The sequence below is a fragment of the Lissotriton vulgaris genome, chromosome 5 (assembly GCF_964263255.1).
Source record: "Lissotriton vulgaris chromosome 5, aLisVul1.2, whole genome shotgun sequence".
Classification (NCBI taxonomy): Eukaryota; Metazoa; Chordata; class Amphibia; order Caudata; family Salamandridae; genus Lissotriton; species Lissotriton vulgaris.
In genome coordinates this window covers 1415067888-1415082191 of record NC_141693.1, presented here as the reverse complement: position 1 = coordinate 1415082191, position 14304 = coordinate 1415067888, and the positions used below count along the sequence as shown (strand labels likewise).

Genomic DNA, 14304 nt, shown 5'->3' with positions numbered 1-14304 from the left:
ACACTTCCCTAGAGCTATTGGCTCGATTGACGACAAACCAGAAAAAGAGCCTATTCAGAGTGAAATCCAAGCGCATGGGGCATATTTACAAGTGCTTTATCTCCACTTTTTTGGCATTTAAAGCCAAAAAAGCGGAGATAAAACTATCGCCCTATTAACAAGAGGGTGCTAATATGCATTAGCACATGTTAGCACCCTTTTTTTCCGAAGCCTCCCTTTACATCTCTAATGAGATGCAAAGGGAGCGTCACTTAGCAGTACAACCTTGTAAATATCGCTGATGTGCACATCGCAATATTTATAAGGCTGCCAACGTTTTTAAGCAGACGTTAGTTTTGGCCAAAAGCCGCTGTGTTCGCCAAAAACTAACGTCTGTTAAAATGCAGGGTTAGGCATACCTAATATGGGGGTGCATTGTGCTGATACTACCCTGTGGGTCATATCAGCAAGGTTATAGCCGTTTTGCAGGGAACATCGCTGGAAAACCAGTGATGTTCCCTGCAAAACTGGGATTTCCCCGTAATCACTGGTAATTATATCGCCCTGGGGAAATGCGTTGTAAATAACGCACTAACAGGGCGATATAATACAGCAATAGACGGCGATAAATAGAAAAGCTCTAAGCGCGCTTTGTGTTTATTTAACGGCATCCTTGTAAAAATGCCCCACAATGCCATGTTTGGTGTAACTCTGTTCATACCTTTTTGCTATAATGTAGAATAAACATTAATTTGGGAAATGCTAGTCATAGATACCCCAAATATGTTTATCCCCACCTTAATCAATCGGCAGAAAATGTACCTAGGGACAATTGAGCTGACATATGTCGGAAGAAGGCCAAATTGCTAGCATATTCGGAAAATGGTGCCAAAGGTATTAGCAAATTAATCAAGCCAAGTCTTATGGATAGTGCCTCACAGCCATCAGTGCAAAGTATTTAATAATGACCTAGAATGATGGGAAGAAGAACTTTCAGGAGGATGATTAGGAATGAGGATGGAGGGATGAGAGGGAGTGAGACAGAAGGATGGCGGCGAGAGACGATAACCTCAGCTCTCAGATATTAAGACTTACAACGCAAAAAAAGGGAACAGCAATATAGGAATGGAAGTGCCTATTTATAAAAGAATGGGACCACATGTCAGATTTTGTGTGTGGTCGAGGGTCTGCAAAACCCTGTGCCAAAAAATTGTGTACTACTTAACTTATCCTCCAACTGGGGGGTGTCCTGATTGTGCATGTTGAGGAACATGTTACTTTAAAGTACAATATTTTCCTTTCGACAGATGTCAACCATAGGGGGCAACCTTGGCGGGGAGAGAGCTGAGTTGTTCCCTGGATGCAGCCTGACAAGGCCAGGGAGAAGGGGTGATTTGGCATGCCTGGGAGGAGTCTGTCTTCACTGTTTGCCATACTCGAACAGGGTTCCAATCGCACATGCAGCGATAGAATGGAACTTCTCATAACTGACTGCAGGAAACCAGAAAATGTGTGGTAGAATTGCAGCGCCATGTCACCTTGACTCTAAGAAGGAACATAAACCAGCTAGGGAGTGAATTGGGAATAACATACTGCCATTTCCTATTGGTCAGAATGGACTGGGCTCCTGGGCTGATGCTGAGTGACAGACAGAGAGTGCCTCAGGGGTATTAATAAACTGTGTGTCCTGTTCAGGTGATTCAAACTGATTCTCCGCAGCCATACGTAATTAGGGCCATAAAATGCCACCTGGGGGCTCTGGATATAATCCGCATCATTCAACCTGATTTCTCCTAGTTTTATAATGCCACCAAAGTCCCCTGATGGCATTTTACTGCCTTATTAGTCGCGTCCGGAGGTTGCTTAGTTGAATGTTTTATACCGCAGAAAATGAATGGTGAAAACTAAAGTGATTATGCGCAGCGGCAGGGCTTCGGGACGGCGGCGCTCCGAACAAAGCGCCCCCCTCTTTTTTACTTATCAAAGGTGATTTTTGAGTAGCTAGTGCTCCTCTGACACACTTCTTGCTTAGAGGTAGGATTTGTTTACAAAACATAATGTTACTGTGTTAAAATTCACTTTCTATGACAGTTGTAATTGATGGTAGGGTGCCTCTTTTTAAAAACGAGGCCCTTTCTTAGTTCACAGTTGTAGAAAACCTCAAAAGAGTTCCGCCGTGTGCTGTTGTGGTACCTTTATCCCGCCTCAATGAACGACATATAACAGAATTGAAGGGGGTCTACATTAGAAAATAAAAAAATACATTCTACATCTCAACTTGTACCTCTGTGAGGCTTGTGGGGACATGGAACTGAATGTAAGCCCTGGCCCTGACCCCTACCCCTCTTACAGTGACTGACCTTTTCATTGATCTCGCCCTCACATCAGCCTTTGCTGATGTCTGAACGGTGCAATTACCTCCTTGTAAGTATTCCTCGCCACATGCGAAACAAGGTGAGCTTCAGCTCTACGCCAGAACCTTCCAAAGCAAAAAGTCAGCCTCCCATCCCTTCCCAACATGGTCGACACTTATCACCCTTGACCTCTGAAAGAGGAGAGTCGGCCCATCCCACAGCCTGTTTTTTTAGTTCTGCGCTGACTCTCCAAGTGCGCTGTGAGGTAAGTTCAGTATCCTGCACTAGCAGGGTCATGGATCCCTGGGTGGAGGCCCTGCCCTAGCGGATCTGAGTTTGTGGCGGTCTTCCCCTTTTCTTTGCCTGTTTCCCTTTCGTGGCAGGTTTTGGTTAGGCTCGGCAATAGCGAGCCAAGGGTCAATTGGGGGCATGCCGCATATGCAATCGGGCTACAATATGGACGGCAGTTCATGTCGTCTGCGGCCTACTGTGTGCTGATTACACCGTGTTATTGCCGTGCTGATCTTGCGGTGTAATTTACCGGCTTATGGGTATTGGCCACCCCGTGTGGTTTTGGGTGATAATCCTGCTGAGGGTTTTGCTGAGGCTGTCTCGGGGCTGGTTCCTCCAGCTCGGGATTGTTGTATTTTGTCATGGGGCCTATGTGGTTGGATCCATTTGTTTTGCTGCTCTGGATTTAATCCTATTTCTGTTGCATCTACTCCTTGTAGTTGGTTTCTTTGTTTACTCTGAAGCCTCTTGGCTTGGGTATATGATTACTTTGTTTAGCATGTGGCGAGGAAGACTTGCGAGGAGGTAATGCCCCGGTTACTTACCGGTAATCTTCATTACTCCGAGTATTGTCTTCCTCGCCACATGAGTTCCCAGCCCTCCCTCCTTGGGGTGCTATCAGCTTCATTTGTTCTCGGGGCTTGGTAGTTCTTCAGGCTATAGGGTGGGCTGACTCTACTCTTATAGAGGTCAGGGGTGATAAGCGCCGGCCATGTTGGGAAGAGATGGGAGGCATGAGAGGCTGACATTTTGCTTTGGAGGGTTCTGGTGTGGAGCTGGAGCTCTTTGTTTAGCATGTGGCGAGGAAGACAATAATGGAGATTACCAGTAAGTAACTGGGGCATTACTTAAGCTGTTTACTCTTCTGACTCCAGCCCTAGCCAATGTGGTATTACGTATGTGCCTCAGGAAGGTGTCCCTTCGTGCACACATCTGTTTGATGCATGTATGTGGATCTCTAGTCAAAATGGCACAACTCCACGCATGTTTCCATTGGCTGAAATAACATGGAGTACGGGGGAGATGCGTTGCCCTCTTTGGCTTAGATAATGAAAAGGTTTTTATTCTTCGCACTTAGATGAACCACCCCGTCAAAAGGCGGAAACCGTCTACGTCATGCATATATGTATGTAGCTTTAAACCACAAAGGTAGCCTGTCTTCCAGAGGCATCAGGAAATGTGCGCCCTCTGCCTGTTTTTGTTTTCTTTATTCGAACAGTAATGTGATTTCTGTTTTCTTTATTCGAACAGTAATGTGATTTGTTTGCTTTTTGTGAAGAGGAGCACTCGGGGTGTGAGAAGCGTTGTTTAGCTCTTGGCGAGCCTGGAATAGAGGTTGGTGTTTTAAGTCTGAATGCGCTCACCCTCTGCCTTCGCTCCTTTCCTTAAACGGGGCTGACAGTTTGAGTGTTTCAGTGGCTGACAGGGTTTGATTGGGTTCTAATGTTGCCCGTTTTTCTGAGGCTGTACATTCAGTTCTCAAATTCGTGTTTAGCCAAGGGGTATTGGTAAATGTCGAGGTCAGGCAGCGGAGAGTGGTTACAGCTTGGAGCGCTGCCTGCACTGCAGGGCTTCACACTGAACTAGGCGCTAACACACGCTGCTGTGCTGCAGAGCCATGCAGCCGTTGTATCTCGACATGCTGTAGGCTGCGAAGGAGCTGTGCTCAGACCCAGCCCCGGTGCTACCGGGCTAGCCTCTCCGCAGCGTCCGAGCCGCTGTCGGCCGGGGCAGGCACGGTGCTGGGCTACTTACAGTTGTTTTTTCCAGGCAGTTCAGCAGGTGGTGGTGTTGACTCTCTATTAACGAGGACGACTTGTTGATCTGCTTCTCTTCTTCCGTAGATCCCTGAAAAGACACACAAAGAAAAGCAGGCATGAAGTCAGTTTAATCACCAGAAGGCATCCATTTCGCGCTAATTTGGTGGTTCTAGAGACGCTCTGAACAGGGGCCTAGGGTGGTTTTCGGCCAGTAGTGCCAGCAATTTTGAACGGATATTGGCCTTTTATTGCATCACTAAAAAAACGCAAAAGGCTGGCATGAGCTGTTTGGCTGTACTGGTCACAAGTCAGGCAGCCAAGGTGGTATCCGACTATCCCTACCCCAGCCTTACCTGTCTGTCATAGTCAAATGTCTATGCAGAACTCTCCCACACTTCCTTAATGCCAGTCGGCGTCTGGTTAATCTGGAGATGTTTATGCTGGTTAGGAAGATGCATTTTCAGGCCCAGATGGAAAGGGGTGGGGGGATTTGGTTTGTGTGTAAGTCAAGGAAGAGCACCAAAGTAACACCCTAATATACCTCTATCCATAAAAAAAAGAATAAAATACATTGCTAGGAAGCAACACAACAAACATGTAATGCACACTGCATGTAAAAGTGATATTAACCCTTTCCATGCGGCCGCAATTCCCCTGGTGTGCTGTAAACAACACGAACAGGGGCGGGCCGTGAAGAACCCCAGCCGTCATCAGCACACGAGCACCGTAGTGCATGACGGCTGGGGTTCGTCATCAGCATGGAAGGGGTTAACAAACAAATACATTACTGTTGGAAAGTGGTTTACTAGTAGGTGCAGGTAGGTTCCCACCACTAGTAATAACACCACAATCACAAATAAGATCCAGTCAAGTTCTCAAAAAAGTAATCCTTGCTCAACCCTTGGTAGCTTGGCTGTGAGCATACAGGCTTAATTTAGGACACAGGTTGGTAAAGCATTTAAAAACACCAATACATTAAATAAGTAAGAAACAACACACAATAAAAATCCAACACCAATTCATGAACATAGGAAATATTTTTATGATAAAAATGACATAAAAATGTAAAAAATCCAATGTGGGGAACCAGAGATCTTACATTTTTAAAGAATAAATACCTTCTAGTGCCTAAAAGACAAAAGCCCGGCTGTAAAAGTTTCAGACCCACTGAGATGGAGAACGGGTAGGATACAGTGAGCGGTGGGGCCTAGTCAAGGTTTTAACTTTAGACTTAATCACTTTGTTTTTTCAGTGCAAGGTCTCAGTGAAATCAAGGAGGTCTTGGCACTCTAGAGCTTTCAGCTGGATGGACCGGAATTTTAGGCCGGGTCGCAGATCGACGTGGGCAAGTTGGTCAACTTACGGAGCTTTTTCACCAAAATTCTCCAAATGATTCCAAACTTCAGGATGTTCTTCCAGAAGGTCCTTTTGGGCTCTTGAAGGATCCATAACACCAATCAAAGGTTTCAGAATCTCTGAGTTGCTTCTTGGGAAGTTGGGATCGCCAGACCCACAATGCACATGGCAATCCTTAAAAGTCCCCTGAACGCCATCCAGCTGGGTTCTTGTTAGAAATTGGGTTTCTGGTTGGCTAAGTAATACACCCAAGCCAAGCAGAAGCCACCATTCTAGTCAGGGTAAGCTACATACTCAAATGAGATAACCTGTGCTCACCCTCTGGTAGCTTGGTGAAGAGGAGACAGGCTTATCTAAAGAGGTAATGTGTAAAGTATTTGTGCAACACACACCCACAGTAGAACAATGAACACACCACAATAAGACCACAGGTGTATGAAAAATAGCTTTTGCATTATCAGTAAATCAAGGTCAAAATTATAAAAACCTGATAAGTTCTTTTCAAGTTATACTGGTTAAAAGTATCCCATTAAATGCAAGATTCCGAATCAGTCAGGTCACTACTGTGCTTGCAGCACTTACGGTCAAGTGGGGACTGATGTGCACTATTTCCTCGCTGTGGCATGAAAAAGATTGCTCAATGCTTCACTCAGGATATGGTTTTGAATGGGTCCCTCGGGACTGGGGGAGTCCATCAAAGCTGGGCTGCCCATGGGGGCACTGGTTGGTGCCTGGGATCTCAGGGTCCCGACTCCCCACTACAGTACCTTTCCAGCCAGAGTCATGGAAGACAGGCAGGCCGTGACGAACTGTCCTTGCTTGTTTGAGGCAGCAGTAGTGGTTGCTCTCTCAATTCACAACAGTGGCAGCCAAAGTAGGAAGCACCGACTGCATAGAGGGTCACAGATCCTTGATCTTCCTGCCACGCCCATGCTCATAAGGGCAAAGTGTCACAATGAAACTGTACTGGAAGGTGCTGCTGCCATGGCGGGGTTAGAATTAACATGCACAGCTGCTGGAAGTTGCAGAATGAGAATGACTGACTGGAGCGGTTATTCAGGGCAAGATAATAGTGGGCTCTTCTTCAGCCAAGCAGGTGCTAGTCAATGAATAGAGCAAGCGAACAACTCAACACACTCTGCTTCTTCTCACAGCTCAGCCTCCAGATTCACAGTGGCACTGAAGTCTTTGATGACCCTCAGACTTTGATAAACAGGGAGCAAGCCAACAAGCCCTAGGAGAACACTGGAAGTTAGTCACAAGGCAACTGTAGCAGGCAGTAGGCCAGCACAGCATGTCAGACTGCAAAAGTGACAGTCCCTCCTGCAGCTCAACAAGCAACAGGCCAAGCCACCACAGCAGATAAGTTAGCAAAGTGGCAGTCCCTCCTGGCAGCACATCAGTCCTTCTGGTAATGTGCAGGTATGGAGCCAGTGGTTACATGTCAAAGTGTCTGATTAGATGGGATCAGAGGCCCAGTACTTATAGCCAAAAGTGCCTTTGATGTAGGGGGTGACTTCAAAAGAACTCTCTGAAGTGCACAGGTCTCCTTTCAGCCCTGTCTTATCTGCCAGCCTAGCTGTTATGGGCATAGCAGCCCTTTGTGTAGCGATAGGATACTACCTATTCAAGTGAAGAGTTACATCCTTGCCTCCTTCCTGCCCAGGATGACCCATCAGTATTCAGATGAATGCAGATGCAGTTGAGTGACCTGGCCTGTGACTGTCTACAGGGAATGTGTACATTTAGCTGTCACCCAGCAAAGCTCAGGCATGTATTGGAGACAGGCTGTCAGGTACACAGAGCAGTATGCACAGAGAAAGGTCCTCTTTCTAAAAGTGGCATTTCAAAAATAGTAAAGTTAAATTGAACCTCACCAGTAGGTAGGATTTATGAATACCATTCCAAACATATAAAACATCAAAATGCTACTCCTCTCTGATGAGGAATTACCACTTAGAAAAGTATAAGGGAACTCCCAATGCTAACCCATGAGAGGGGTAGGCCTCACAGTAGTGAAACACAAAATAGGCTGTTTGCCACTACCAGAATATGCAAACCACAACAGTAAATATCCTACCTTTTACTTACATAACACCATGCCCTTAGGGTTACTAGGGCATACCTTAGGGTTGACTGAATGTAATCAAAAGGGAGTTTAAGGCCCAGCAAGTAGTTTTGAATGCCAAGTTGAAGTGGCAGTAAACTGCACACCCAGGCACTGCAGTGGAGACAGGTTTGAAAGGCTAATTCTGTGGGTGGCACAATCAGTGCTGCAGCCCAATAGTAGCATTTACTTTACAGTTGTATGACTGAACAACGCAGGGAAATACACTACATGCTTTTACCATGCATTTTTTATCCCACATTTTTTTAGCACGCATATGCTTTTACAGCATATGCCTTTACCACACATTGTTTATATATATTTTCATATATATAAACAATGTATTTGTCGGGGGAGACCCCCCACACCGTGAACTTACCTTAAATGCGTGGTAAAGGCATATGTTGTAACAGCTTATGTGTTCTAAAAGCATGCATGGTACAAAAAGCATTGTAAAAGTACAACGTGGTAAAAACCTTCATGTAAAGGCTGTTTCCCTACATTTATAGTCCACAGGCATATGGTATACCACTTTACAAGGGATTTACAAGTAAATTAAATCTGTCAGACAGGTATACACTAATTAGTAGAAACAATCGCATTGGACCGCACACCGCTAGCCCCTCCTCCCTGGAGCGTTGAGCTGACGAGCTCCTGGATGACGCACCTGCGTGCCGGTTCGGGCATCGAGGCCTTTGTCGGTTGCTTGGCGGCCTTCTCTTCCACCCCAAACTATTTTCTCTACTGATGAGGGAAGTTATCCCGAAACCCGAGCCATGTCTCGGGCGATGTCCAAAAAACGGGACATGTATCGGGTCTAGAGATCATCAGTCCAACAAGTACCTACTTGCACCCACTGGGGTGAACCACTCAAGAACTTCATGTGCCAGAGTCCCTAGGGGCGATCCGGAGGAGGGGCTAGTGGTGTGCGGTCCATTGCGATTGTTTCTACAAATTGGCTCCCTTGAGCTTTGAGCTGACGAGCTCCTGGATGACGCACCTGCGTGCCGGTTCGGGAATCGAGGCCTTTGATGGTTGCTTGGTGGCCTTCTCTTCCACCCCAAACTATTTTCTCTACTGATGAGGGAAGTTATCCCGAAACCCGAGCCATGTCTCGGGCGATATCCAAAAACCCGGGACATGTATCGGGTCTAGAGATCATCAGTCCAACAAGTACCTACTTGCACCCACTGGGGTGAACCACTCAAGAACTTCATGTGCCAGAGTCCCTAGGGGCGATCCGGAGGAGGGGCTAGCGGTGTGCGGTCCATTGCGATTGTTTCTATTAATTGGCTCCCTTGAGCTTTGAGCTGACGAGCTCCTGGATGACGCACCTGCGTACCGGTTCAGGCATCAAGGCATTTGACGGTTGCTTGGCGGTCTTCTCTTCCACCCCAGACTATTTTCTCTACTTTTGAGGGAAGTTATCACGAAACCCGAGCCATGTCTCGGGCGATATCCAAAAACCCGGGACATGTATCGGGTCTAGAGATCATCAGTCCAACAAGTACCTACTTGCACCCACTAGGGTGAACCACTCAAGAACTTCATGTGCCAGTGTCCCTAGGGGGGATCCGGAGGAGGGGCTAGCCGTGCGCGGTCCATTGCGATTTGTATACACTAATTACACACATGTTTAGGGAGGAAGCACATGCACTTTAGCACTGATTAGCAGTGGTACAGTTCTCAGAGTCCTAAGGCCAATCAAAAGATACAGCAAACAAAAGTTGGAGGTAAAAAGCTGATTGTTTGGGAGAAGACCACCCTAAGGATGCCAAGTCTAACAATTTTTCTTGGTGGAGAACATGAAGGTGGAGCGCTTTTATCCTATTGCTTTCAGGGAGTCTACTCCACAAACGTTTGGAGTCAGGCAAAGTCCTTCTTTTTCTGAAGCGCTGAGTGTGCAGCAGGTTCAGTCTTTCAGAGTGCAGTGCTCTTAGTGCATGCCATTAGTTCAGCAGGACAGTCCTTCTTCTTATTTTCTCCAGGCAGGTATTTGAGTTGCTGAGCAGCTCTCCCATGCTTCTCCAGGCTTCTAGGCTGGCATGCACAGGAGCACCCCTGACCAATGGGGTGCAGAGCACAACCCTCAATGATGACCACTTCACCTGAAGTGTTGCAAATTCTTGTCTCATAAAGCACTGTTCCATAAAATCAAAAATTGAGAAAATCTCTCCTATAGCTTAAGGTCTGGCTAACCCAACTTACATGTATGGCTAACTTTCCCTAATGCTCCCCTTCTAGCGCCTCTGCTAATTCAATTAGCTGGTCTCCCATCTGGCTTGACATGCAGGGAGTGGGAGTGGACTTGGTTCCTGTCCTCACTGTCTTTCTCCCTTTGAAGACCAGTTTGACTTCCCAGCCCCCTTCCTGCCTTTTGCTCGACAGCAGCAGCAGCAAATCTCCCCCCATTCAAATGTCTCATTTGTCTCAGCCCAGGCCACTTCACACCATATCAAGAGTGCTTGGCTCAGCCTGTCAAAGGCTGGACAATCATAAGAGGCTGCATTTGGAGTTAATGCACTACAATGGGGAAAAACTAAATTGGTAGTTTTTCCCTCACCAGTGCTTATAAACCATCTTTTATAATGCCCCTGTGTATCACAACATGTCGACCTACCCATGGGGCACCTAAGTTAGATCTTAGACATAGATGTAAAAATCAAGTTGTTTAAGACTTAGAAAGTACCTTTAATTCCAATGTCAAATTTGGACAATCTTTTATTTTAAAAGATGCCTGGTAGGCAGGACTGGCTTTTGAAATGACAGCAGGCACCACTGCAGTGCACATGTGAGTGCTCTAAATCTACTGGGCCTCTAAACCTACATGTCCTACCATATGCTAGGGACTTTAGGCTGCGGTGACCTCTTTCTTTTGATTGATCTAAAATCCAAATTCAAGTCACAAGGAGGTTTAAGATTCTCTGTCTTCATATGCAGACTCCAGATCTATCCCCCACTTAATTAAATTCTTGACTGCTTTCTGGAAAAAATTAAAAGGTTGGCTCGTCGGCAGCAGCGGCTCCTCCGCTAAGGCAGAGGAGCATCTCCCCACTGCTGTGCAGCAGTGAAATAAAGGAAACATAAAATGATAAAAACATGAGGCTATTATCATTTTATGTTTTCCTGCTGAGCAGGTCTGTGGGCATGGCAGGGCTGCTGCGATGACAGAGAAGCAGGGGGAGGCGGGGTTTGCCCACTCCAAGTGCGCATGAATGTTTGGCTGGCTCTCTTGGGCCAGCCAAACTGTCATGCACACTCTGTATGTTCTCCACGCAGGCTGCTTTCCAGCCTGCCTGGAGAACATGCCCAGGCTCCCATTCACTTTGGCACTCAGACCAATCACAACGCTGCATTGCAGCATGGTGATTGGCTCATGGGGAGCCTGGGTGCTTCCTGTTCCGCCCCAGGGGGAGATGGTGGCGGAGAGATAGAGGAGAGACGCAGCTATCAGGTACGTTTTTTGTGTTTCTTTTTTAAACACCCTTACCCGCACTGCTACCCCACTCCCCTAATCCTTGCAAGCCACCACTGCTCTCCGGCCAATCCTTATATCTTGCTATTCTAGCTAGGAGTCTCTTTTAGTCCTAGATAAAATGCAGTTCATGGTGTGCATGTCATAAATAAACAACCTGCAACCTGGTCAATTCAGTGACAGATATAGCAATGTGGCACAGCGAAACAAGACTATTCATAAAGATTTACAGATATTATCAATATTAATGAGGCATGATTCCTCCCACAAATTTAGCTGTGATTCCAGAGAAGGTAAACTTTCATATCTAAATAGGCATTCTCAAAATGAAGGGACTGCAAACACCTGTCCCAGGTTGTTGCAATTCTGGTACAAAGCCAAATAAAAGTGCCAGATAGCGAAAAAGACATCACCTTGGGCCAAGGGACCTTAGGGCCAGATGTATCAAGATACACTTTTGCGATTCTCAAATAGCGATTTTTAAGGAATCGCTATTTGAGAATTGCAAAATGGTATGTTTGTAGAAATTCGCTATTTTTTACCGATTTCTTAAAATTCCTTAATTGCAATTAGCAAATTAAGGAATAATTTCCCATTCATTTCTATGGGCCAGGAGGCCCATAGGAATGAATGTGAAATTATACTCAATTTGTGATTCGCAATTTTCTAATCGCAAATTGAGAATAATTTCAAGGGTGCAGGGGTGTCGAAAGGACACCCTGTTGCACCCCTGAAATAAGCATGGGTTCACATGTGGTGCACATACATGACCTAAGGGCATGTATGTGCATCACATGGCACTTTGAAAAATGCAAAAATTGGCATTTTTCAAGAAATTCGCACATACCACCAACTTGAAGTTGGTGGAAATTTGCGATTCATTGACAAGTAGCAAATTTTTTTTGCTTCATACATTGCATTTAAGGAATCGCAAATTTTGAGATTCCTTATATGCAATCGCAAAATAAGGAATCGCAAATTTGCGATTCCTTATTTTGCACTGAAATTTGCTACATACATACCATTTGGCTCAAATGAGTTCGCAAACGCCGAATTTCGGCGTTTGCGAACCCATTTCAGCTTCATACATGTGGCCCCTAAGTCTTCTCCCTGATGTCAATGGTCATCATTCGGACAGTGGAATCTGCCAGCCATATACCGCTTTCCCTGTGTGAGTGGGTCACCCCTGGTTAGGGGTCTGTATCCTTCCACTATTTTAGTATGTTTGAGCTCATGGATGCGGGGGCACCACCTTTATCAACACTTCTTTCTTGCCTTTCTCAAGAAACCACAATGTTCACATTAGAATTCCAATCCACTTTACTATATTATTTGTCTCAATGCAAGGTTTGTGACTTTTCAAAACAGAGGATTGTGAAGGAAATGAAGGTTTGATACACTGTGCCCCTGAGCGCTTTAGAACATCACTCCAATTTTCAAAACGATCAATGTGAACCTAAAATATCAAAAAGAACAAAGACGTGTATCCGTTTAGCATCTTCGACAGTATGCTGATTCTAATAAAAGACTCTAGCTTGGACGGCTCCCTGAATCGATGGTAGTATAAAGGGTCAGAGAATTGCTTTTCTCAGCTCCGGCTCTTCGGCTCGGTCCATCCTCACTGAGGCTAAAGAAGTACAGAAGAAAGGCCGTCTGCTGCTCTCTGGCAAACTAGGTGGAATGTTCCCCTTTCAAAGCCTTGATCCCGGCCCCCCGCCAGCCATCTTGTTTATAGTCTGCGGGAGGAGGCCGAGGGATTGAAGCCGGGGAGCCCAGGGCTCCGGCGCTCGCTTTTCCCTAGACTTTCACAGAGCCGCAGTGCTGCAGGCCACTCCGCCTCATGCATTGCTAAGTGACGGAGCAGAGGAAATGCACCCCGGGACGGAACGGCGCCGTGCACGGAAGGAAGCTGAGAGACCGCATACATCCATCGGCTTCAGCCACGCTGGTATCCACGAACAATCGCGCCCTATAGCTGCCCGTCAATAAACTGGCCTTACACCAATAAACGAGTATGAGGAAAAATAACCTCTTGCCTGCTCTAGTATAGATTAATGAGCTATGTGTGCAGATAATTTAAGTAGAATTTAAACACTACTCGTGAATTTTCAGTCGTAGAAGTAAAACATGATTTACTCTAATAAAAGCAACTATGCGCCAATACATGGGCAAACCTTTAGTTAAAGTGTATTTAGAGATTGCCTTGTGTCAGGGGCAAAGAGGGTGTTTATTATGTGTTCAATTGCCCCCAGCAGAGTATCGTCAGACTACTTAAATGATCATACCTCGGTCGACAAGTGTAATCTTGCTAGCTTGGCAGTGGGTTACGGAGGTCAACAACAAGTGAGTAATTAGCTAACACGGGCCTTCTCTCCGTTCCTTCCTGGGTATGTGCTGCCGAGTCTCGATTTTGCAACCAGAAACGTGGGCAAAGTCCGCTCCCACTGTGGCCTCGATAATGAAATCACATTGCTATTCATGCCACCGAAAAAATAACAATACCCTGGGGGTCGATATTTATCAGAAACAATTAATAATTGCAATGACAAGATTTCCCCATATAATGGGGCATAACTTGTGGATTTTGGTGCTTACTGGACCAAAATCTATGTATTTTTAGTGTTGGAAATGACCATCTTTTGTGGGGCATTCCCCCGGATTTTTGCCTTCATTGTTGAACCTGTTCTTGTTGACTGTGGGACTCTGTGCACTTTACTCCTGCTAACCAGTGCTAAAGTGTGTGTGCTTTCCCTTTTTAAACTGTCACAATTGTCATATACCTAATTGGCACGTTTAATTTTCTTAATATTCCCTACTATATGGTATAACCTGTACTCAAGTCCGGTAAATTATATATTACTAGTGGGCTGCAGCAATTATTGGTCCACCAACGAAAGCAGCACAGTAAAACATGTCTCCAGGCCTGCCCCTGGCGCCTTGACATGCAGTTTTAAAACTGTGAATTCGCCCTCACAAAATAAG

The 14304-nt window shown here is 45.8% G+C and overlaps 1 protein-coding gene across 1 annotated transcript in view; it reads right to left on the bottom strand.

The window, feature by feature from the left end:
* Nucleotides 1–14304, bottom strand: part of KCND3 (potassium voltage-gated channel subfamily D member 3) — a 950457-nt gene that overhangs the window by 59063 nt on the left and 877090 nt on the right. The window contains exon 5 of the mRNA XM_086920365.1: nucleotides 4380–4472. Within this exon, the coding sequence (XP_086776491.1) occupies nucleotides 4380–4472 (93 nt within the window). The remainder of the gene's footprint in view (nucleotides 1–4379; nucleotides 4473–14304) is intronic.